At 44.8% G+C, this 25,678-nt stretch overlaps 1 protein-coding gene across 2 annotated transcripts in view; it reads left to right on the top strand.

Annotated features, from left to right (window-relative positions):
• SNX29 (sorting nexin 29) overlaps window positions 1-25,678 on the top strand; it is a 555,171-nt gene that overhangs the window by 266,403 nt on the left and 263,090 nt on the right. For both annotated transcript variants that reach the window (XR_014017700.1, XM_081257848.1), the window contains exon 15: window positions 11,151-11,257. Coding sequence is in view for 1 of the 2 variants with exons in the window: in XM_081257848.1 (XP_081113974.1) it covers window positions 11,151-11,257 (107 nt within the window). In the remaining variant the exon portion in view is untranslated. The remainder of the gene's footprint in view (window positions 1-11,150; window positions 11,258-25,678) is intronic.

The following is a 25,678-nucleotide window of genomic DNA, read 5'->3' as shown; positions in this document are numbered from 1 at the left end:
TTGGGGGACTCCCTTCCCCAAGGTCGAAATTAGCTGACTAGCAGCCAGAGTTCATTGGTTGCCCCATCCCTAAAAAGCTTGAACCTGTTCAGCGATAACTCAGAAAGCTCTGCCAGAAGCTCTTCTGAGAGATGCCAGAAACTTGCTGCCCTGGTGACACCTGGTTCCGTGACGCTGGAGCCGTGCGGGGGCTGGTGGCAGTGTCGGGTTCCCTCTGTCTGCGTTGTAACCTTGGGGCGGGGAGAGAAACCCCTCAACCTCTCCTTAACTTTTGGGCCTCATGAATGCCTGCTGGACGAAGGTCTGAACCAGGGAGTGAACGAGTCTCCCTTAGTTACTCAGCTGCTGACGGGGCTGGGGCGGGAGCGTGCTGTGGGGGAAGGAACACGGGCTTGGGTTTCGTCCTGAGCGTCCCCTTTGGTACCTGTCTGACCTTGGGCTAGCCCCTTAACGCCTTGGAAACTCATCTTCCTGGGTTAATAATATCTATGGTGCACGTTTATTGTGAGAACAATACATAATATAATTAGGTGCTCAGCAGTGTGCCTGGCGAGGCAGAAGCCTGGTAGAAGGATGACCCCAGCAGTAACAACATCTGTACTCCTGGCTGCACACGGCGCTCAGTGCTTCGCCTGCATTGTGGTGTTTCATCCTGTGGTTCTTTGGGGTTGGGGCTGTTACTGTGACTATTTTACAACAGGAGGAAACTCAGCTTTCAAAGGTAGGGTGATCTCACCTAATTCTATGGTTCTTATCCTGATGCTCTTGTCTCCTAATTTTGTGTCTCCAACCCTGACCTCTCCCCTAAACTCTAGACTCACGGGTTACTGCATTTTTGATATTGCCTCTTAGACATGGTTGTATCAAACCTAGCTTGTCTGAAAACCAAACTCCTGGTGGTCACTCGCCCTGCTCTTTCCCCAGTCTCCCCGGCTCAGTCAGATGATGGTTCCATTCTGCAGGTTCCTGAGGCCAAAAATCTTGGTGTTACAATTGACTCCTGTCGTCACCCAACCCCACATCAAATCTGACTTTTCTTTCTCGACCTCTTCTACTCCTTGCCACACCCGTTGCTGTCACCATGGTCCAGGCCAGCATCATCGCCCCCTGCCTGGACCACTGCCATAGCGCCCTAACCAGCTCTGTGCCCTGGATTCTCTCAGAAGAAGATGCTGCTACAAATTTAGGAGCACAGGAGGTGCCCTGGGGGATAATGCCTATGACATATAAAGGGGACAGGCAGCATCGGGCAGGGAGAGCCTCAGATTTGGATGCAGATTTAACAAAGTTTTGCCCACCCACCTTGTTGGGGAGCTCTGTACAAAGATTGCTCATTAGAGGGGTCCCACATTGCCCCGAGGTACCTCTCTGTGCTCGGCCACTGGCTAGGGCTGCCCTGAACGAGTAGCGCATCTGGAAGGGGCTGCAGCTGGCGGTTGTCAGCTAACTGCACTCCTTGCTACTGGTAGAGCAGTGAGCTCTCCCTTGAAGGGAGACCTGAGCTGGGTACGTCCCCAGCCACTACACCTCCCCTCCCAGCTTCCACAGTTGCCCCTTCATAGAGCCAGTAGAATGATCTTTAAAAAAAAAAATAAGTCTGGGCTTCCCTGGTGGCGCAGTGGTTGCGCGTCCGCCTGCCAATGCAGGGGACGCGGGTTCGTGCCCCGGTCCGGGAGGATCCCACGTGCCGCGGAGCGGCTGGGCCCGTGAGCCATGGCCGCTGGGCCTGCGCGTCCGGAGCCTGTGTTCTGCAACGGGAGAGGCCACGGCGGCGAGAGGCCCGCGTACCGCAAAAAAAAAAAAAAAAAAGTCTGATCATACCACCTTTTGTTCAGTCTTCCAGGGGCTTCCTGTTTTGCTCAGAATAAAATACCATAGCCTGCAAACCCCTGCCATCTCCTCTGTGGTCTCATTTCCTGTCGATCGCTTCCTCACACATTATCCTTAAGCCACACTGGCCTTCCTACTGTTCCTGGAACACATTAGGCCTGTGCCTACCTCAGGGCCTTCGCACTTGCCATGCCCAGGAATGCTCTCCCCCCGAGGGCTTTGCATGGCTCACTCCCCCACTTTATTCTGGTCTATGCTCAGATGGTACCTCCATGGTGAGGCCTTTCCTTATACTTTATCTAATTAGTATTTCTCCACCACCATGCTTTAACCCTCCCAAAGCACGTCTTACAGCCTGACATATTAAAGAGTTATTTTCTGACTCCTCCCACTAGAGTGTAAGCTTCATACTGGCATTCCCCACCGCCCCCCTCCCTGCCCCCATACGTCCCTGTATTAAGTATCTAGTGTCTAGTGCCTGGCATGTAATGAATCTTAAGTAGCCGGTTGTTGAGTGAAAGGATGAAACACTTGCCCAAGGTCACTCAGTGGTGAGCGGTGGGGCCAGACTTTGCACCTGGTATCTGTCTGATTGCAGAGCTCACGCTGTCTCATTCGCTGTGCTCTCCCCCTGCCTCAGCGAGTGCTTGGAGGACGGTAGATGCTGTTATTATGAAGACTGTTTCCTTTGCTGGAACAAGTGTGGGTACCTGCTGTTTTGTAAGGGTCACTGTCACCTTACCCAGGAGGAACTGTTCTCCTTTGGAACTTGCACGTGTCCCAGATTCCCATCACACCAAACCCAGCCCCCTGTTATAGGACCCGGCACACCTCCTTTTGTGCATTAGAATGTTCAAGGGAACCATCTCTGAATTTTAAATTGTTCTTTATCCTCTTTCACCACCAGCATCGCATACTGTTTGCATCCGGGTCAGGCTAAGCTTGTTCAAATTGAAAGCACAACAGTAACCTTATCATACTGTTTGCCATGCTGCTCTCCATGGTATCTGAAGTTTTGCTTAAAATAATTTAGGCAAAACCCCCCATGTGTTCTCTGATGCTTTGACTGCCAGTGAGACCAGCATAGTGTCTGCTTATTTCAGGTGACTTATCACAGACACCTTGGCAGGCAGCAAGGAGGTGAAAAACTGTGTCATGTTCCCTAAGATTAAATGACCTGCTAGTGGTGCTAACAAACCCACAGCTTTTCTGGAACATGAAGAATAGTTCTGATTTAAAGTCAGTGTCTTTGTGCTTCTACCAAACAGTTTCAGTGTCTATTTAGATTTAAAGAGAGAAGGCTTATTATTTTTGCCAAATTTTTTCCATTTGGAGTCTAACTTCGATAATTATGCCATCAAGGAAATACCAGAGAAAACTGCTGACTACTCAGAGTATGTGCAAGTGAATAAAGTGTAGATGTTCCTGTGAATAATGTGGATATTCACTAGGTTGCTTGGGTTATGGGGCATTCTGTGCTAGACAGATAATGTAGATAGCTTCACCTTTGGCACAAACCTCAGCTGGCCAGACTGAGTTCTATATGGAGGCTCCAAAGTGCTGTGTAAGATGAAGCAATATCATTGTTTTATTTATATGAGAACCCATTGTGTATGGATGTAGCTTTTAAATTTTGTTTAGCAAATTAAATACAGCCCTTACCCTGTTTTGCTTTTGGACCTGTTTTTATGTTTTGGTCTTTTCAACACAGTCCCGTCCCCACCCATCCTCCCGGGATACATTCCAAGAGCCCAGGGGATGCCTGAAACTGCCCATAGTACCACATCCCATATATGCTGTTTTTTTCCTGTACTAATGGGCAGGTCGTATATACAGCATTTGATACTCTGCCCAAAGAGGTGAGTCACGTCCTGGGAAGGACAGAGCAGGGTAGTGCAAGGTTTCACCATGCTACTCAGAATGGTGCATGATTTAAAACTTACAAATTATTTATTTCTGGAATTTTCCATTTAATATTTTTGGACCACGGTTGACCACAGATAACTGAAACCGTGGGAAGGAAAATTGTAGATAAGGTGGGGGGTGGCTACTATACAGCTTAAGTTTCTTATCCACGGTTGAAATATCTAACCATGTGGGTGAAAGTTTCTTTCTGTCCTGTTGGGGACCAGCCGCTGCCCTCTTTGTGCAGTGCTTGAGCAGGGCAGAAGGTCAGGTTCTGAACGCTGTCAAAGTAACTCAAAATATGGACCGAGATTGTTAATGAAAAAATTTTAGGTTTAAGATGGCATAGTCTTGTACTCTGGAATTCAGAGTGAGCTATTTTGGACACGAATAGAGTTTCCTCCTAGGCTGTTAAATTGTCTGTCTTTCTGTTCCAAGACTAATAGATCACTCTCAAGAAATAGGTGTCTTAAAAGAACAACAACAGACTTGAAGTGTGATCAGTCACAAATGTTTGTATTGGTTGTTCAGATTTGACTTGCAGAATTCAATCACAGTTGATCGTCTCCAAGTTGATTGGTTTACTGGAGGATGTGCAGAGTGTGTGAAATGGTGCTGTAAGCTGCCATTTTTGGCTCTCAAATGACTTGGCGTTACTCACACTTTTATTATGCTGTCTTCCTTGAACGCCTGAATGTTCTCTTGCTCCCGAGGCAGATGAAATCCTCTTGACTTGAAAATACACAGATCAGATGGTGGTGCTTGTACAAACTTCAGCTAAAGGGACAACTGACTTCTGGTGCCTCGCTACAGCTCACCTTGCCAGTAGAGAGGCGGGGAGTGCCTAACGGATGAGATGGCTGCCCTCACTTTCCTAATATTAAGCTCTTTCCTAATATTAAGCTCCTAATATAAGCTATAGAGATACATCCTTATCCATTCATCTGTTGATGGACGCTTAGGTTGCTTCCATATCTTGGCAATTGTAAATAATGCTCCTATGAACACTGGGGTATTTGTATCTTTTCAAATTAGTGTTTTCATTTTCTTCAGATATATATCCAGGATTGGAATTGCTGGATCATATGGTAGTTCTGTTTTTCATTTTTTGAGGAACCTCCATACTGTTTTTCACAGAGGTTGCAGCAATATATATTCTTGCCAGCATTTGTTATTTGTGGTCTCTTGATGATATCCATTTTGATAGGTTTGAGGTGATGCTGCATTGTGGTTTTGATTTGCATTTCAGTGATGATTAGGAACGTTGAACATCTTTTCGTGTGCCTGTTTCCCATCTGTATATCTCTTTTTGAAAAATGTCTATTCAGGTCTTCTGACCATTTTAAAGTTGGGTTGTTGTTGTTCGGTATTGAGTTGTATGAGCTGTTTATATATTTTGGATATTAGCCCCCTGTTGGTTACATTATTTGCACATATTTTCTTCTATTCAGTAGGTTGTCTTTTTTGCTGTTGTTTATGGTTTCCTTTGCTGTGCAAAAGCTTTTAAGTTTAATTAGGTCCCATTTGCTTATTTTTGTTTTTGTTTCCTTTGCCTTAGGAGATGGATCCAAAAAAAAAATACCACTATAATTTATTCAAACAGTGTTCTGCCCATGTTTTCTTTTAGGAGTTTTATAGTTTCTGGTCTTACATTTAGTTCTTTAACTCATTTTGAATTTATTTTTGTATATGGTGTGAGAAATGTTCTGATTTCATTCTTTTACATGGATCTGTCCAGTTTTCCCAGTACCAGTAATTGAAAAGACTGTCTTTTCCCCATTATATATTCTTGCCTCCTTTGTTGTAGATTAATTGACCAAAAGTGCGTGGGTTTATTTCTGGACTCTCTCTTCTCTTCCATCGATCTATATGCCTGTTTTTATGCCAGTACTATACTGTTTTGATTGCTGTAGCTTTGTAGTCTTGTCTGAAATCAAGAAGTGTGATACCTCCAGCTCTGTTCTTTCTCCAGATTGTTTTGGTTAAATGGGGTCTTTTGTATTTCCATACAAATTTTAGAAGTATTCGAGTTCTGTGAAAAATGCCATTGGTATTTTGATAGGGATTGCATTGAATCTGTAGATTGCCTTGGGTATTATGGTCATTTTAACAATACTAATTTTTTCAATCCATGAACACAGTGTATCTTTCTGTCTGTTTGTGTTGTCTTCAGTTTCTTTCATCAGTGTCTTATAGTTTTCTGAGTACAGGTCTTTTACCTCCTTGGTTAGATTTATTCCTAGGCATTTTATTCTTTTTGATGTGATGGTAAATGGGATTGTTTTTTAAATTTGTCTTTCTTTATAGTTCATTATTAATGTAGAGAAATGCAACAGATTTCTGAATATTATTTTTATATCCTGTAACTTTACTGAGTTCATTAATGTGCTCTAGTCGTTTTTTTGGTGGTATCTTCAAGGATTTTCTATGTATAGTATCATGTCATCAGCAAACAGTGCCGGTTTTACTTCTTCCTTTCCAATTTAGACTCCTTTTATTTCTTTTTCTTGTCTGATTGCTATGGCTAGGACTTCCAACACTGTGCTGAATAAAAGTGGCAAGAGCGGGCATCTTTATCTTATTCCTGATCTTAGAGGAAATGCTTTCAGCCTTTCAGCTTTTTATTTAAAAATTTTTAAAAAATGTTATTTCACCAAATAAAATTGAGTTTAGTTTTTTAAAAAATTGAGCTTTTGTACATAGCCTTGTGGTAAAAGACCTGATACTTCTAGCCACCATCTTTCCCCATTTCCCACTCCTCACAAGCAACTGCTTCAGACTTTTTTAACATTGTTTTAGTAGTTACCTTCGTATCTCTGAATAATGTGTCTATTGCCATTTGTTGATTTTTTAGTTGTAGGTGTTGTTTATTGATTTCTCATTGTGGAAGATGAAGGGAAGCATTCTCTGATCCTCCACACCCTTGAACTGTGTACACACACAGACAGACATATACACACACACACCCTCCAGCTGTCATATAATCTAGCACAGTCATGTACTCATTTTGGTTAGATCCATGATCCACGATTACATTATTATGACTCTGAAAATGCTCTCCACAGTTGAGCCATGAGATACATGATTAGTATTTTTGGACAACTTGTAAATTTCTTTGAAGTTAATACTTATCTGTTTTTGTTTTTTAAATTTTGTTGGTATTCTGCATACTTATCACTAATTCAACTTCAAATTTTCCCTCAGTTATATAAATCTCAATGTTTCCAAACACTCGAGTCATCAGTGTCATCCTGAGGCAGTCTCTCCTGAGGTCCTCTGACCTGTAGCTAGAAGAAGCCTGACTACTGTGTGGGCCTGTACTCTCCAATTCACTCCTTTATTGAGATATAATTCGTATACTATACAGTTCACCCCTTTAAAGTGCACAGTTCAGTGGTTTTGGTATATTCACAAGGTTGTGCAACCATCATTTTCTATTTCCAGAACATTTTTTATCACCCCAGAAAGAAACCTGATACTCATTAGCAATCACTCCCCATCACTCCTTCCTCCCAGCCCTTGGAAATCAATGCCGCTCTGGACATTTCATGGAATCGTGCAGTATGAGGCCTTTCACTTAACATCATGTGTGGCTTTTTTCACTTAACATCATGTTTTCAAGGTTCATCCATGTTGTGGCATGTGTCAGTACTTCATTCCTTTTTAAAGCTGAATACTAACCCATTGTATGGGCATACCACACTTTGTTTACCCATTTATCCATGATGGCCTGCAGGTTCTTCCCACTTTGGTTATCATTAAGAATTTTCTCAAACTCACTTTTGTGTTGGATCTCCTATATCTTGGCATCTCTGTCTTCCTCTTCCTAGATTTCTTCTCTTCTTTGGGTGGGAGGTAAAATTTTTGAGAGGTTGCATGTCTGTAAATGCCTTTACCCACTTTCTCACATGGTTTGGCTTTGTAGATCATTCCAGGTTGGAAATAATTCCACTCAGGACATTGAAGATTCATTGTTTTCTAGCTTACAGTGATGCTGTTCATAAATCCTATGCCATTTCTGATTTTTTTTATCCTTTGTAAAAATTCTGCTTCCACTCCAGGAGTTTGTACCCTCTCCTCTTTGTCTCCCGTGTTGTGGAATTTCACTGTGAGCGTGTGAGCATTGCTTATCATCAAGCTTATCCTCAGTAGAGCTCTTCAGCTTCAACACTCATGTCTGATGGTTCTGGGACGTTTCTTGAATTATATCTTTGACTTCCTCCTCTCTGTGTTATTTTTTCTTTCTTGAGCTCTTCTCATTTGGTAATTCTTGATTTCCTTTTTTGTTCTCCATTTTGTCATCCTCTGGCTCTATTCTCTAGAAATTTCTTTACCGTCTATCCCTTATACGTGGTATTCCATTTTTGCTGTCATAGTTTTGCTTTCCAAAGGGCTTTTATACATTCTGTGTGTTCTTTTCAAGTGTCTCCCTCTTCCGTTTCTCAACTGCACCTTCTCCTCTCCTCTGGGAGTATTACTGGTAGTTTGCCTTTGAAATGTTGTTCTCACTTAATAATTTTTCCTTCCTACATGTTGATTTCTCTGTTTGTTTATTCTGGTCCCTGTCTTTCATCTTAGGTGCTTGCCTCAAATGTAAGGTGATTTCTGGCTGTCTTCTCAGATGTAGGAGTGGGGTACTAAAACACTGGTTAAAAACTATCTGAGATCATTTCTTGGTGGGGTGAGGGGCTGTGCCATTTTCGTGGAAAACCTCCCACATTGAGCCCTTTCCTCTTTGGCTGGTAGATTCCTAGGAAATTACTTTCTGTTCCCTTGCTTACAGGTATATGCCTGCTGCCTGCTGCTCTGGGAGTGGGGAGGGAAGAAGAACGGGAAAACTTCAAAAGTTCAGTGTGTATTATTTTTACCTCTCTTTTTAGTAAGATACCCCTACCTTCAACTCAGGCGCAGCTGCTGTTTTTTTGGTGTTTTTTTTTTTAACCTTTTCTGGAGAATAAACCCCTAGTCTTCTGCTAGTTGCTTCTTAAGGCAGACTTTTATCCCTTCTTTGGACTTTTAGCTGGTGTTCAGTCCCGCTTCTAGAAGTGTCTCGTGTTAGCAGTTTATGCAAGTTGTTCGTTTTAATCAGATTGTGTTTTGCAGTTGCCCACTTGTAGCTGAGAATGAAATTTTCTCAGGTCTGTCAGGTTCCTCACCAGTTACCTACCTTCTTCTCAGCTTCTAAAATTTTGTTGTGTTGTTTTCTCTCTCATTCTCTTTTTCTTTAAGGGTGGTGCCTTTAGAAGGAATTATTTTTAATTGGTATTTTAATGAGATTTTGAGAGGTTGTGAATGTAAATTAACATGTTCAATCTGTCAACTTTAACAGGTTGTTACTGGGTCACTGCTTGCAGTAGTGGATGGAGCTATAGTTACTGCTGGGATGGAAACCACTTAGGGTTTTATTCCAGTATGTTCTGTGTCATCACTCAGGGGCCTTGCTACCTCCGGGGCCCTGACCAGCTGTGGCCTGATGGAGGTTCCGTGAAGGGCTGAAGGTGGAGCCACTGGTCAGTTCAGGCCCAGCAACGAGTCCCATTTTTGCTCAGCTTTTCCCCGTGTTGACTTCTCCCTCAGTGCCTGACCAGAGCCTGTGTCCCTCGAATCCCAGTCGCTGGGGGGCTCACCTTAGCTTCCTGTTCTGCCTCATTGCCGTCTCATCACACTTTATGGGGCATCCAGGAATCTCATCTCAGGACACACAGGCATCTGCATCTGCATCCCTGATGCTTGTTTTCAGACATGGGGTGAATCCATAGTCACACTACTGGGTCTTCTTAACTGCTCGTGCAGGAGTTCTCCACTGCTCTCCTTCTCCTACTTATCTTGGAATTATCTGGCTCTTTCCCAGTTTTTATCTTTTTACTCTTCTCTACAAAGTGAGCATATGTGGGTATATATACCTGATAGTAGAAACAATGCCCATGGGCATCTACTGTGCTAATTTCTTTTTTTTTTTAATTGAAGTATCGTTGATTTACAATGTTATGTTAGCTTCAAGTGTACAGCAAAGTGATTCAGTTATACATATATATATATATTTTTTCAGATTCTTTTCCATTATAGGTTATTACAGTTCCTTGTGCTTTACAGTAGGTCCTTGCTGTTTACCTATTTTATATGGAGTAGTGTGTATCTGTTAATCCCAAATTCCCAGTTTATCCCTCCCCTCCTTTCCCCTTTGGTAACCATAAATTGGTTTTCTTTGTCTGTGAGTCTATTTCTGTTTTGTAAATAAGTTCATTTGTATCACTTTTTAAGATTCCATACGTAAGTGATATCATATGGTATTTGTCTTTCTCTGTCTGATTTAGTTTACTTAGTATGCTAATGTCTAGGTCCATCCATATTGCTGCAAATGGCATTATTTCATTCTTTTTTATGGCTGAGTACTATTCCATTATGTATATGTACCACATCTTCTTTACCCATTCATCTGTCAATGGACACTTAGGTTGCTTCCATGTTTTGGCTATTGTAAATCATGCTGCTGTGAACATGGGGGTGCATGTATCTTTTCAAATTAAAGTTTTCTCCGGATATATGTAACTCTGTTTTTAGCTCATACAGCTTAATATAAAAAAAAAAAAAACAACCCAATCAAAAAATGGGCAGAAGACCTAAATAGACATTTATCTGAAAAAGACATATAGATGGTCAACAGGCATGTGAAAAGATGCTCAATATCACTAATTATTAGAGAAGTGCAAATCAAAACTACAATGAGGTATCACCTCACACCAGTCAAAATGGCCATCATTAAAAAGTCTACAAACAATAAATGCTGGAGAGGGTGTGGAGAAAAGGGAACCCTCCTCCACTGTTGGTGGGAATGTAAAGTGGTGCAGCCACTATGGAAAAGGGTATGGAGGTTCCTTAAAATACTGTGCTAATTCTTGTGCTGACCTGAGAGTCAGTATCTCATGAAGATGTCTTTGCATTGTCATTGTGCCTTGGTTTTAGAGTTTTTCCGGAAGACTCCTTGGTTCTAAATATAATCTGAGCCCCGTTACCATTTCACTTCAGGCTCTAGGCAGGCGCTATCTCCTGGAAAACTTTTTTGTTGGAGAAAAAGAAATTTGACCAGTATAAAAGATGTAAGTGTAGGCTCTTATATTTGCCAAAACATTGTCCGTTTTCCCCTGAGATGGAAAGTAGCTACAGGATCGTACCCCAGACTCCTGTGCATCTGTCTCTAGGACAGTAATTGCTGTTCTTAAATACAGCTTATCATTTGATTTATTGTACTTCTGTGAAAATGATGCAATGCTGAAGTAATTATGATTTTTTTTCTCCTTTAACAAGAGCTTTCTCTCTGGAGAAGCCATATGGAAAAAAGAATTTTTTTTTTCAACTGGGAGAATTATTTTTGATTACTGTTAAAATACTTATGGAATGTCTTTCTTTTTCTAAAGTTGTACCAAATCTTTGGAATGTTGATGGAGAAGTTACAGTTACTGACCAGAAGCCGGGAGAAGTTGCCGAGGAACTAGCAAGCTCCTATGAAAGAAAGCTCATTGAGGTAAGGGTGGCAGAGTCTGCGTTTATTCCCAACATTGGCTGCTTTGGAGATTTTTCAGACATAGGCCCAGCCTGTTAAACAGCTGTTAGCAAAACAAGCAGTCACACACTCCGCCTCCCACAAACAAAACACAAAATGATAAAACCACTGTAATTGATAGAGAAAAGTAAGAAAGACGTGGTTCTTTGAAAAATATCGTTTAATTAGAAACCTGTGGCAAGGAGATAAGAGAGAAAACGTGAAAAATAAGAAAACAATTGTACCCTTGGATTTGGAGAATATTCAAAACAGAAGAGAATATCACATACAACTTTGTGCTGAGAAATGGGGAAATAGGGATGAGATGGACTGTTTTGTAGGATCGCATTCAGTATCAAAATTCATTGAAGATGAGGCAGGCTACCTGAAGGGACCAAAAAAATCTGTGGAAGAAAGTTATAAAAGGTAAGAAAGAACTGTATCCCAAGAAGGTAGCAAGCCTGGATGGTTTTATGGTGATTTTCAGGACACCCTTCAAGGTGTATACAAAAAGCCCTTCTCAATTTATATTTTCTTAGAGCATTTTTTATCTATATCTGTACCTTGGTTCAAGTGTGTATCACTCCAGTATAAAAAATCTGACAAAGATAGCAGAAACAAGAAAAGTATAGACTGGTAGCATTTGTGCATGGATACATAACAATTCAAGAAAGGTATCGCTCTGTCAAATTCAGTCATATATTAAAGGAACAACATATATAAAAAGTTAAAATGTATTTAGGGTTTCTAGGATGGTTTAACATTAGGAAATTCATCCATTAAGTCCACCCATTAATAAATCAAAGGCGAAAAACTGGATATTTATCTTGATAGGTACTAAAATGTCCATTTGGTAACACTCATCATCGATATCTGATAAAATATTCTTGGTAAATGAAGAATAAAGGTCCTTTTTTGGTATGATCAGATGTTTTTGTCAGAAACCATTAATTATCACCATACTCAGTGGTAAAGCTGGGAGAGTAACTAATATATATACAGGTGTGTGTATGTGTTGTGGCGATCCAGTGGTGGTAGTATTTATTACAAGTCATGTATGTTTGTGTACATACACACATAAAAGTATACACCTATACTTAGTACTTTCTAAATCTTCTACAGGTGAGTAAGTTTTATTTTTGGAATCAGAAAAACACCCACAGTTGCTGTGGAGACGTGCCTGACCTGGGGTGGGCTTCAGGGGTAGGGCCTTTGAGGAGCAGCCCCTGAGCTCATTCTGGTTCAGGCTGCCATCCTTGTAGTCTGTTTCCTCTGTCTCTAAATGACCTCGAAAGAAGGGAGCTGACTTTAGAAGCACCTGGAGTTCTAACTCAGGTGAGCTCAAGGGAAGGCAAGCCAAGGTCTTAGCCAAACAGGCAACTGGGTGAAGAGTTAAAAACCGGAATGGGAGAGCCTGGGCATGGGGGAGGTGGTCCCTGCAGCGTCTCTGTCCACCACTATGCCCGACCGTGGACCTTCATTCAGAGGACTCATGAGACCAGAGTTGGCTGTGGCAGAAAGCCTGGGTGGAGAGGGGAGCAGGCCCCTTACCCTCAGAACTGTGACAACCCTAGTGGACTCCGGGTCTCTGGATGGCAGAGACTCTTTCACCTCTGTATTCTCGGTGACTGTTTGTTGACAGGCAGTGAACTGAGCTAAATAGCCCTTGAGTGAAAGTATTTGAAATTCTCCTGGGACAGGGATGGCTCTGGTTTGCTGAATGAAGGAAGGGCTGCTGAGCTAGGAAGGGTGAAGGGTTCTTACCAGAGTCAAAGGGGGTTGGGAGCTTCTGTCCTTCCAGGGGAACCAGGGCGAGGTGTCCACTTGTAATGATGTGGTCAGACCTGCACAGCTTAGAGACCGGTGCTCGTGTCCCTGGATTCCTTTGGGTGCCGGGCCTGGGGCAGCGATCTGGGGGATTGACGTGCTCATCAGAAACTCGGAGGGGCTTGGGAGGAAGTGACTGGCTGCTCGACCCACTGAGGAAACGCTGTAGTTCATCCTTGGGCCGGCTGCTTGGTTGGCTGGTTGGCTCATTCAGTGTTGGTTGGGTGCCCTGTCACCACCCATTGTGACCATGAGAAAGCCTCACCACCTTACTGCGCTCCAGCTGCGACGTGCGGGGAAGGTCCAGGTGCGACGTGGAGTTACTGTCGGATCCCCTTGCCTCGTCGCTCTAGTTGCCTGCGAGAGAGGCAGGTGTTGAGCTCCCACCTCAGGGTAAAAGGCCTCTCTTGCCAGCCTTAATTTAAGCCTTCTTTCACGTCCTTCTGTGACCCTGTTACCCTGGGAGCCGTGGAGTCGACGGCTGTAGTCAGCAGGCTGGGAGAGAGGTGAGGTTGAAGCAGAGATGGTCCTCCAGTGGCATTTACTACGCTGCACTGATTTTTCATTCTGTTTTTGTTTGCAAAGTGAGATCCTGTCAGTGATCTCTCATCTCTGAATAGTGTTTCATTTCACCACGACTTTTGCCGAACCCTCTTTGTTGGCATTAATCAAACCCATTCTTCATGATGCTCGGCTGTCATTTTATTAATGAGTTGGTTTTTACCAAGGAAGAGTTGTAAACGTGTGTTGGAGTGGAGTAATCAAAGGATGAGGGGGAAGGGTTGAGGCATTGCTCTTCCCATTCCGAAGGGGCAAAGGAAGAAAAAACATATCATTTTAAATAATATGACTATTTAAAATACCCCAACAATTGAATGACTCTTCTGTGATTCATCCCAGTGAAAAGGGAGTTCCCGAACCTTCTTTCTCTAGGTCTCTTTCAAAGCATTAAAACCATTCCACCTACCTGCACACATACACAGCACGCTGCATGGACAGCTCAGAACCCAAAGCAACACCATATGTAGTAGCTGGTGAGAATCAGGGGCCCAGGACAGGAAAGATCGTGCAAAGATTGTTCCTGACACCCTGTGGTGGTCAACTTTTGAAAACAAGAGGGATAAGAGAATTCTGGCAGGTGTAGGTTAATCTGGCAGGGAAAGAACACTGCTATCAAAACACTCATTATAGGGCTTCCCTGGTGGCACAGTGGTTGAGAGTCCGCCTGCCGATGCAGGGGACATGGGTTTGTGCCCCGTTCTGGGAGGATCCCGCATGCCGCGGAGCGGCTGGGCCCGTGGGCCATGGCTGCTGAGCCTGCGCATCCGGAGCCTGTGCTCCGCAACGGCGGAGGCCACAACAGTGAGAGGCCCACGTACCACACACACACACACACACACACACAAACACTCATTGTGTAGGAGCCACTGTAATACTAGCAGCTAGCCTTCAGCGCATACTTTCAATTCTGGTTACTGTGCTAAGTCTTTACGTCGATGACCTCTTGCAATCCTCAGCAGGGTTCCTTGAGGGAAGGTACTGTTCACAGATGGGGTTTTGAGAAGTGAAGTAGCTTGTCTAAGATTTCTCAGCTAGTAAGAAGCAGAGCTGGGTCCGAATCCCTCAGGCCATCTAGCACCAGAGCCCAAACCCATCGTCCTGCTGTGTTCTGGAAGGCCAGGCTCAGTGAGAAAAAGAGACACCTAAGAGAAGGGCCAGTCACTCGTCCCATTTGAGAGAATGTGTGGAGGGAGGTGAGGGTTGCCAGCCGTAGCTGACAGAAACGTGGCACATCGGCCTTTTGGCATGGTGCAGGCGGGGCCTCATCCCACACCCTCAGTTCCTGCAGGAGGAGGGAACGCCTCCCATCCTTGCTCGGACCTACTCGATTCTGAAGCCACTTGCAGTAGAATGCCAGGCTGGGATGTTATCTTTCTTTACTGTATGTTCATTGCCTCATTCGGCTCCAGCATGTAGTAGGAGCTCTGTAAGTATCGAATGGGATGACAGCCTGTCAAGTGGATTCGGCCGTTTGGGGTCATGTTTAAAGAGTGATGGATGGACTTCTCTCCGCTCTCAGGTCAAGAGTGGGTTGTACAAGGCACCCCTGTAGCTCAGAGCATCCTGGCAGAAAGGATTCCATATCTAATAAGAGGAAGCATGGCTCTTTGGAGGAGGCACACGTTTTCCTGGCAGTCAGTTTTAGGGGGGCATTTGAGCTTGGAGAGTCTGGAGGGGATCTTGAGAGAAAGATGAGCGCCACCAGCTCATGTAGCACATATTTACTGACTACTTCCTAAGGGTCCAGCCTTCAACTTCCTTTCTCTACCCTCAGTGGCCTCCCCTACCCTGGGAGCCATAGAGTTGATGATTCTAGGAGATGAGCCACAAGAGATGTGAGTCTGAAGCTGAGACGTTCCTCAAGTGGCGTTTTCTTCCCTAGACTGAGTTTTTCTTCTTTTTTTGATTGCAAAGTTATTGATGCTTCATCCGTGGGTAGCATTTGTGTAACCAAGGCTTGTCATAGGTTACAAAGATGAACAAGACACATTACCTGCCTCTGGGGAAGCTCCTGGCTTGGGGGGTGAGGCAGACATGTCCGTTATGATCATTAGGAAACAGGGTTGACATGCCAGAAGTGCAGACATAGAGTGACGCCTGCCTCATGGGCTCCTAGAGCTATGTCTTTTTTTTTTTTTTTTTTGCAGTACGCGGGCCTCTCACCGCTGTGGCCTCTCTCGTTGTGGAGCACAGGCTCCGGACGCACAGGCTCAGCGGCCATGGCTCACGGGCCCAGCCGCTCTGCGGCACATGGGATCCTCCCGGACCGGGGCACGAACCCGCGTCCCCTGCATCGGCAGGCGGACTCCCAACCACTGCGCCACCAGGGAAGCCCGAGCTATGTCTTTAACAGCAGTCTTGCAGAGCTTGGGCACCTAACTGGAGCTTCTAGAACGTTCCTCCCCTTTGAGGTTGTTAGTGATGACACTTGGAAATTTCTTTTGTCCACTTCCCATCCCTCCTGAAGAGCCACACATTAGAGGAAATGGATTTGTTCTCACCAAGGTTTTTGAGGATAAAAGATACTGGACACGTCCAAGATAGATCTGCTCTAAGATTCTTCTTTACCTCCTGCAAGTGCAATCCTTTTGGTTTGGATTCGTCTCCAGAGATTTTTCCATTCCTTTCTAGCAGTTGCCATCAAGAAAAATGTAGAATTGTTGGTGGCATTTGGACTTTGGTCCTGCGTCATCTCCTGCAGCCTGGTGGCTTGGAGAGCACAGGTGTCCCATGTCAGACTCAGTTCAGATTGGTCCCTCACCGCCATGCATTCGTTCCTGGGCAGGCCACCTGACCTCTCTAAGCCTCAGTTTCTCTGTCAGTAAAGTTGAGCTGGTAATACCTACCGGTAGGGTTGCTTTGAGGATTAAATATAAAGAATCAGGTTCAGTACCCATAGTGGACAGGAGTGCTTTCTTTTCTTCCTTCTGTCCTGATTTCCTTTGGAGGAATGATGGCCCCACCATGTCTTGCCGTCTTGGTAGGAGAGTAGATCTTGTCCTACTTTGGCCCCAGGGCAGGCATGTGACCTGAGCCAGGGCAGTTGGGGCTTTAACTCCTAAATTAAACAAGAATGGCGAGGATGCTTGAGAGGCCACTTATTCAATAACTGGGTCCTGATGACTCTCCATTTGTTCCTGTGTGAACTGGCCAGAGCTGTTCTGGTTTCAGGTCCTTCTCTGGGCCAGGTTCTCCTAATTTCCTGACTGTTTACAGTAATTTCTTTGTAGCTCAGGTTAGAATCTGTCTCTGTTACTTACCTCCAAAAAACCTTCGTTCATATGAAGTTTTGTAAATGTCTACAATCCATAGATGCTGTTTCCTCTTCCTCTCCTTTGGGGCTCCTTTGTTCTGCCTTTTTCATACGGTCCTAAGTCTTGGTCACAGCCCTGCTTCCCCATTGTTTGCTCGCCTCTGTGCTGTGTACAATACTGCCCGTCCATCCTCAGCACACGGATCTTTACTTCCTCCTGTGTGGAGGGACTCAGCTAGCTGTTGATTGATTTTTCAAATTATAGGATACTTATCATTTACCGTGTGAATGTAGTTAGCCCCTGAATTTTTGCTCATGAGTGAAATAAATGTGTGTTAGCGGCATTTGTTCTCATTATAATGGCAGAGTTACTATTAATGGAAAAGTAAGCTTAAGCATCAAGCTGGTAAAAAGTACATTCATAATCACACGCTGTGGATAACTCTGAATGTGATCATCATTTTAATAAAATGGAAAAGTTCCTGAAGCAGCCAGGACCTTGGGGGCAGTTATACCACCAGCACTGGCTTCATAAATTGGCACCAATGGGTTCCAACACTCTTGATATATCTGGGAGTCATTTTTATGCAAAAGAAAACAGGCTTTTAAATAAAAGACTGGATTCCATGTAAGGACTCAGGATACAGAACTCTGAGCTGACATCTCCATTAAACTTTTGCTCAAAATGAAGAGTTTGATGTGAATTTGTTTTTGTTTTTTAATATCTCATGATACTGAGCAGATTGAGACCGGGCTCTCACCTCGTCAGGGGAAAAATGTTTGCTCACCATGCAAAACTGGGTGTTGAAGCAAAATTGTTATGTATGAATGAAAATTGGTAAGGAGTTCTCCCTTCTGGAGGGATAGGGGTAATTCCCACTAAAGTGTGAATGACTAACAAGGCCAGATCTCCAAGGAATTCTTAAAATCTTTTTATTATGAAAAAGATACAAAATTGGAAAATTTAGAGGTTTAATCAGCCTCTAAATACCCATCATCTGGCTTCAACCATTAATAACTCCAGGTCAATTTTGCATCATCTCTGTCCCATCCTACTCCCAGTCTCTTGTGGTATTTTGAAGCAAACCTGAGTTTTCATATCATTCCACTCCTATTTCAGGCTATATCTGTAAAATATAAGAGCTCTTAACAAAACAAAACAAAAGTACAATACCATTAAAAAATCTTCTAAAGGAGGCCCATGTTCAACTGAATTCTGACACTATCTACCCAGAGATAGCATCAGATTGTACAGGTAAGAGGCCAGTCCCACAAGATCACCCTCCACTTCAGACACCAGTTGTGAGCCCAGATTGTTACCTGTGCTTCTGACCGACTGGCTATAAATCAGAGGTTCCCAAGATGATGAATTTGCTAGAGCGTCTCACAGAGCTCAAAATTTTACTCACTAGATTACTGGTATATTGTAGAAGGATATAAGTCAGGAACAGCCAGATGGAAGAGATACATAGGAAAAGGTATGGGGAAAGGGCACCGGCCGTCCATGCCCTCTCTAGCCACGCCACTCTCCCCAGATCCCCATGTGTTCACCACCTTGGAAGCTTTTGGAACCCTGTCCTATCCATAAAACTAGAAGCTTCATTACAGAGGCAGGAATGATGAAATCATTGACCACTGGTGATTTTTTTTTAACATCTTTATTGGAGTATAATTGCTTTACAAAGGTGTGTTAGTTTCTGCTTTATAGCAAACTGAATCAGCTATACATATACATATATCCCCATATCCCCTCCCTCTTGCGTCTCCCTCCCACCCTCCCTATCCCACCCCTCTAGGTGGTCACAAAGCACCAAGCTGATCTCCCTGTGCTGTGCGGCTGCTTCCCACTAGCTATCTATCTTACATTTGGTAGTGTATATATATCCATGCCACTCTCTCACTTCGTCCCAGCTTACCCTTCCCCCTCCCAGTGTCCTCAAGTCCATTCTCTACGTCTGCATCTTTATTCCTGTCCTGCCCCTAGGTTCTTCAGAACCATTTTTTCTTTAGGTTCCATATATATGTGTTAGCATACGGTATTTGTTTTTCTCTTTCTGACTTAGTTCACTCTGTATGACAGTCTCTAGGTCCATCCACCTCACTACAAATAACTCAATTTCGTTTCTTTTTATGGCTGAGTAATATTCCATTGTATATATGTGCCACATCTTCTTTATCCATTCATCTGTCGATGGACACTTAGGTTGCTTCCATGTCCTGGCTATTGTAAATAGAGCTGCAGTGAACATAGTGGTACATGACTCTTTTTGAATTATGGTTTTCTCAGGGTATATGCCCAGTAGTGGGATTGCTGGGTCATAGACCATTGGTGATTGACTCAATCTCCAGTGCCTCTCCCCTCCCTGGAGGCCAGGGGGTAGGACCAAAAGTTCTAAACTTCTAATCACAGGATTGGTTCTCCTGGCACCCAGCCCCCATCCTTAGGTGCTTCTAAAAGTCATCTTATTAACATAACAAAAGACACCTTTATCATTCTCAACACTTAGGAAATTCCAAGGGTTTTGGGATCTGTGAGCTGAGAACTGTGCCCCACAGTAAATCACAGTATCGCAGGACCCCTTGCTTCCTGTTCCTCCCCCTCAGTTTGCTGAGGAAGGAATCTTAGCACCTAATTCATGTGAGATGGCCAAGCCGAGGTCTTCCTCCCCTTTGCTTGGCTTTCTATGTTAATTCCGGTTAATATCAGCCACAGCCCTGTCACCAGCACAGCTGCACTGACTCTTGGAAATGGAACAGGTTGGAGACAAGGAGGTGTTGATTTCGGATGCAGGCAGCAGTAAGCGGCAGCGAGCAGTAGCTGGAAGCAAGATCTTAGTGTCCGGACTGGGAGTCTTAACCACTAGACCACAGGGGCCAGCAGCTGGGGCCTGGATCCCTAGTTCTTGCCTGTCTTGTCAAGAATGAATTCAGGTAAGGAGGCAGAAGGTAAAGAAAAGTAAAAAGTTTATTGGAAAGACAAAGTACAAGCAGAAAGATGCAGGGGTGAACTCAGAGAGAGAGTTGCGCCTCTGGGAAGTTTAAACGCTTTGTAAGGGCACAGTTTTCCAGGTCTTTGTCTTATTTCCGGCTAATCATCTTGTTTTGTGCCCCCTGGCTAATTTGTCTCAGGACCCTCCCCTTAGGGGTGCAGGCACCTCTCAGCCAAGATGGGTCCCAACGTGAAGGCATCTGGGAGAAGCAGGAGTCACCATGGCTTGGAGTTGTCCCCTTGCTTTTGACCCCCAAGGAGCCTTTCTGCGCATGTGTGGTGTCTCCCTTGCCCCAAGGAGGGGGGAAGCAGAGATCCCTTGATCCTTTACTCAGACAAGGTTTTGCCCCTGTTCCTGCCATGACTGTTTTCTTAACACATCCACAAGAGACAAATCTTGGCTATTTACTGTGTCTCTGTCATTGCTTCTATTTTGGAGAACAAACAGGAGGCTGATTTTAAATGTCTAACCTCAAGCCCACCTATCTCCTGTCTCAGGAAATGCAAACAGGAGGCTAGTTGTAAGTGTCCAGCCTGAGACCCACTTTTTCCCCGCCCTATGAAGTGTAAACAAGAAGCTAGTTGTAAATGTCTAACTTGGGGCCCATCTACCTCCTGCCTCAGTGTCACCACGGCTTGCAGGTTTCCCAGTGCTTGGGTTCCGAATGCTTGGGCACACAGGCCTCTGCTGTGCCCTTGTGCGTGAATGAACTAGTTCCCTAATGAAGATCACAGGCAGTCCAGTACTTTATTCAAAATATTTTTTGTGTGTTTTCTCTTCTTATTTTTAATATTCTATTTTTAAAATTTGAAGTATAGTTGATTTACAATATTGTGTTAGTTTCAGGTGTACAACATAGCGATTCAGTTATACATATATATGTGTGTATGTGTATATGCGTATGTATATATATACATATATGTTCTTCACATTCTCTTCCCTTATTCAAAATATATTTTTATTATGGAAAGTTTGAATGTAAGAATAGCCCGAAGAATATAATGAGCTTTCACATACCCATCACCCAACTGCAATGGTGGCCAAGTCATGGCCAATCTCGCTTTGTACATACATCTTCCTACTTCCCCAGCTTCTCATAGATACGCTGAAGCAAGTTCAAAGCACAGCGTTGTTTCCTCCTAAAGTATTTTGAAATATATCTCTAATACAACATGAGGGTCCTCCTATTTTTTAAAAGAAAAAAATCCTGTAATATCACACTTAAATAAAAATTAGCAATAATTTCTTAACATCATCAAATATCTGGTGAGTGTTCAAATTTTCATTTCAAACAAATGTTTGAATAAGTTTCCAAATGGGGTCCATCCACACATTGTAATCGGTTAATAGACCTCTTAAATCTCTCTGAATCTGCAGGTTTCCCATCTGTATCTTCCCTTCTCTCCCTTTCTTCTTTACTTGAAATTTATTAGTTAAAGAAATTAGATTGTTGATCCTAGAGAATGTCTCCCACCAGTGTTTTTTGAGAGTCTGTCATGTGCTTGGTACTCTGTGCTCTCTTAGGCTTTTGGTGACATTTACTTGGAGAAAAGCAACCCCCAAACATCGATGACAACGATGGTAGTAGCAGTTAGCATAAGTTGAGGGCTTATTCTACTTTTAGTCCCTGTGCTAATAGCGTCTCATTGGATTGTCTAATCTAATGTTTGCTGCATCCTTACAGATGAGGAATCTAAGGCTTGGAGATGACAAGTCACCGGCCCAAGGTCACAGGGCTTCCCGTGCAGACCTAGGGTGTCCACCCTGGCTGTCTGACTCCAGAGTTAATGCTCTTCCCCTCACGCTTAGCTAGAAACAGGAACTGTTGCCAAATCTTCGCTCCCCGTGCACCCAGGCCGAATAAAAATACGGAGACAGAGATTTGGAAGATAAGAAATAGAGAGGCTTTTTATTTTCTTTGCCAGGCAAGGGGAAGACACAGTAGGCCAGCGCCTCAAGAACTGTGCGCCCACTCTGCTAAATTACAGGGATTCTTACAGGGGAGTTCACAGTCCAAAGTGAGTGATAAAGTTCAAAACAGTGAATGTCTTGCATTCTTCTTCTTCTTGCATTATTTCAAAATAGTCACTGCTGGCAGTCAGGAAACCCAGTAATGGGGTCCATTAGTCTCTGGGTTGTCAGTGTGCAGAGCTCCCTTCTGGAAAGCAAACAGCTACAAGGGGTGATTTGCTACAAGAGATCACAGGGGGAGCAAATACCAGGTGCAGAATGTAAATTACACAGCATTAGGGGTGACAGGTTAGCTTTGTGAAGGACAGATCTAACAACAGACACTGTTGCTTAGTAACAGTTAAAATAAAACTAGGATTGGATTAACTCTTTCAGGCCAGGTTATGTTTCTTCTCTAGCCTGGCACCATTCCCTTTATTTTCCTTGTTCTCAGGAGAGGGAAAACTTCATTTCTATTTCTGCTGCAACAGAACCAGGCCTTGCTGGCTGGCTGGCTCTAACTTTTAACTCTAAGGGGAGCCACGGTGGTGAAAGCAGTGACGAGCGTGCTAGCTCTGAGCTTGTCACACCCAAGGGAATTATTGAAGGATGAGGAGGGATGATGGGAAGAAATTCTGGCTGACAGACACAATCCCTGCTGTAAGCTGTATTGACACACACAAGCCCAAGCACTTGCTCAGATGGCAGGGCTCTTCTGATGCCTCTTTTTTTTAAATTAATTTTTATTGGAGTCTAGTTGATTTACAGTGTTGTGTTAGTTTCTGCTGCCCATGCCTCTTGCGCTCATCACGTGTCCCCAGCCTGTTCCTATGTGCTCAGGTGACCTGCCCAGTGCAGCAAAGGGAAAGGTTCCACTTCGGGCAGTGTGCCCTTCTCGCGGGACGGGCACAGGCCTTCTTTCCTTCCCGCACGTCCCCAGGCCTTTCATCACGCTTTGCACTTGGCAGGGTGTGTGGAGTGGCAGGTGACAGCCCGGCTCCTGTGCAGACACACCCACACTCCAGACTCATTAGTGCTCGCTCGTCCCTGCCCGTCTCGTGGTTTCTCTCGTAGATCTTTGGGCGTCTCTTCTCCCATCTCATGGTGGGGTCACCACCCCCTCCATCGATGATGATACCACGGGCCCTGCCGTTTGCTCGGTGTCTCCACCCTGGGTGTTCTCTTCGGCTGCCGTTCCTGTTACAGCCTCATTTCTGTTTGCGTTTTTGGAGTCTGGAGCACGTGAGATTGAACAGATGAACTTCCTGAGAGAGACACTTGGAAAATGATCTGCTACTCCTTTTTGGGTGATGGATAAAAATACTTGTAATTGTGGTGGCTGGTTTTCAGCTTTTCAGACCCACACTATTTTGGGCCTGTTTTATATTTGCTTTCCTTCTTGAGGCGGGAAGTGGCTCCTTGAAGCTGCTTCCTGGGCTCCCAGAGGAGTTGTGTGGTCTCAGTCGGGGAGGGGGGGGATAGGTGGCACTGTCCTATTGAGGTCAGTGTTGAGGATGCACCAGATGAAGGGACATGGCTGTCACGTGTGGTGAGCCCAGCCCACTGGGAGCATCTAGGGATTGTCCCCAGCAATGTGGAACCATAGCAGTTGGAGGTGTGGGGGGCAGATGCAGAGACAGGGAGGAAGGAGGTGGTGAGTTTAATGCACGTGGACGGAATAATGAAAAACTACCCCAGGCCCAGTGGGCTTGGGCCGTTTTCCTGCTTCAGACTCCAGTGGCTCCTCTTTGCCCGTGGAGTCATTAAAACGTAACCCCTTTTTTACGTGTTACCGTCAGACCCTGCATGCCGTGGCTCTCATCTGCCCCTGCCGCCATGTTTCTCACCTCACCGTGAGCTTGTGTCACCTTTCTACCCACTGGTTTCTTACCTGGAGCCCTGTTCCTTCTCTGTGTCCCCTTCCCTCCCCATTTTCCTGGGCTGACTTCTGAGCTCTCAGATCTTGCCCTAGAGCCCTTCCCCTACCAGCCCTCTGCGCTCCTGAAAGCTAAGTTCTGTTACCCCAGGTGTCTTGTTGCTACCCGCCTCTCCCGCGTCCCCACTCCTCGTCCTGACGGTGCCATATGTGTGTTTGCCTGTCTTGTGGGTTCTTGTTTCCCTCATTCTTTGCCCCACCTCTCACTGTGCTGTGGGTTCCATGATGACAGTTCTCACGTCCTGTTCCCTGTTGTGGTCCCAGCATATATCATCTTGGAGTCTTTTGGTTGCAGGTGATAGAAAGTGTGGCTGATTCTGTTGTGGCAGAGACTGTGCTGTGTGTTCATCAGGCCTGTCTCACTTGTCTCTCCCTGACAAGCCTGACTGGTGCATTTCCCAGTCTCCCTTAGGCTAGACTGGGACCATGTGGCTCACTCGGGCCAGTGGGCTATAAGTAGAAGTGATGAGCATCCTCCAAGGCTGAAGCATGGAAGAGCTGGTGTGAATTTGCTTTGATCTCGTTGTGCTTGCCGTTATGACCCTGACAGCCATGTGTTCCATGTGGCATAGCTACAGGGTGATGCTAGCCTGGATCCCTGAGTCACCGCCTGGAAGGGATTGGCCCTGTTGTGCTGCTGGGCCCACTGCAGACTTTGTGAGAGCAGGAATAGACCATATCTGTTCAGCCACTGAGATATCAGGGTTTGCTTGTTACTACAGCCAGAGCATAGCTTACCCTGATTATGCCTAGAAAGAGAATTTCTTGATTGAAGGGAGAATTTGGCTTTAGGTGTGGCTGAATCTTGGGATGTGAGCTCTGTTACCAGGCTCCTGTCTCTCTCTGTCTCTGGCCCTTACCTCTACCATGTCTGGGTTGACATCATTTTGGTGGGTTTATCCCTCCTGATCACAGCTGGCTGTGATAACCCCTGGGCAGATAGTTTTTCTTCCAGGTTCACATTCAGGGGAAGAAGCAAGAGTCTCTTTCTTGATTCCTGGGAAGAGCCTTGAGTTCCCTCTGATAGAGCCAGCTTAGGTCCCTTCTTCTTCTTCACCCAATCGCAGGATCCCTCTCATGTGCCGAGGCCGAGGGAAGAACCCCATTCAAACGTGGAGAATGAGGGCTGGGGAGAGGGGTGGATCCCCCAATGAACACGGAGGCTGTTGCTGGACAGGAAACGGGTGCCATAGGGACAGGTGCTCAGTGAATGTTTGAGTGCATGTATGCATGAACGGATGAATGAACGGATGAATGAATGAGTGCCAGATTAGTGGATACATTGATGAATCAACCTCTCTCTTGCCCCAGGGGGCTCGCAGCCTGTTAGGGGAGTTAGCGTCATAAAGCAGTAGCCAGTAGCAGCAAGTGATCAGTAAACCAAAAGAAGTAACCCAGGGAAGAGGGGAATTGGCCAGATCTGGTAGTGGAGGGGCATGGCTTGGGGTGTCTCAGAGAAGATATTGCAGACTGTTCATTTCTAAGTTGGGTTTTGAGGGTAGAATAGGAATTTGCCAGAGAGACAGGGAAGGGCAGGGTAATCCAGGTTGCAGGATCAGCATGAGCAAAGGCTCGACCAGGTTCCCAGGAGGCGACTGACTGATACATAATAGGGTGAGACGGAGGCAGACGCCTTCAGATTTTCTTTTTATTAGCACTATCCGTTTACCACTCTATTTGAGTTTTCTGTTTCAGGTCCTACAGTTAATGGTTATTTTTTGGCACACGGTACAATTGGAAAGCTTTCTCTTTCCTTTGCCTTTTCCCGTCTGTCTGATTCACCCTGACACAGGCACACGCGAACTGCCACACCTGCCACCCACTCTCCACTCTCGGCCTTTGGAAAGAAATACCCTTCTAAAGCCCAGGCAGCCACTTCTGACCTT

Source organism: Mesoplodon bidens (assembly GCF_964165515.1).
Source record: "Mesoplodon bidens genome assembly, chromosome: 15".
NCBI classification, from domain to species: domain Eukaryota; kingdom Metazoa; phylum Chordata; class Mammalia; order Artiodactyla; family Ziphiidae; genus Mesoplodon; species Mesoplodon bidens.
The sequence above is the reverse complement of the archived record's forward strand: the minus strand, read 5'-3'. Positions and strand labels throughout refer to the sequence as shown.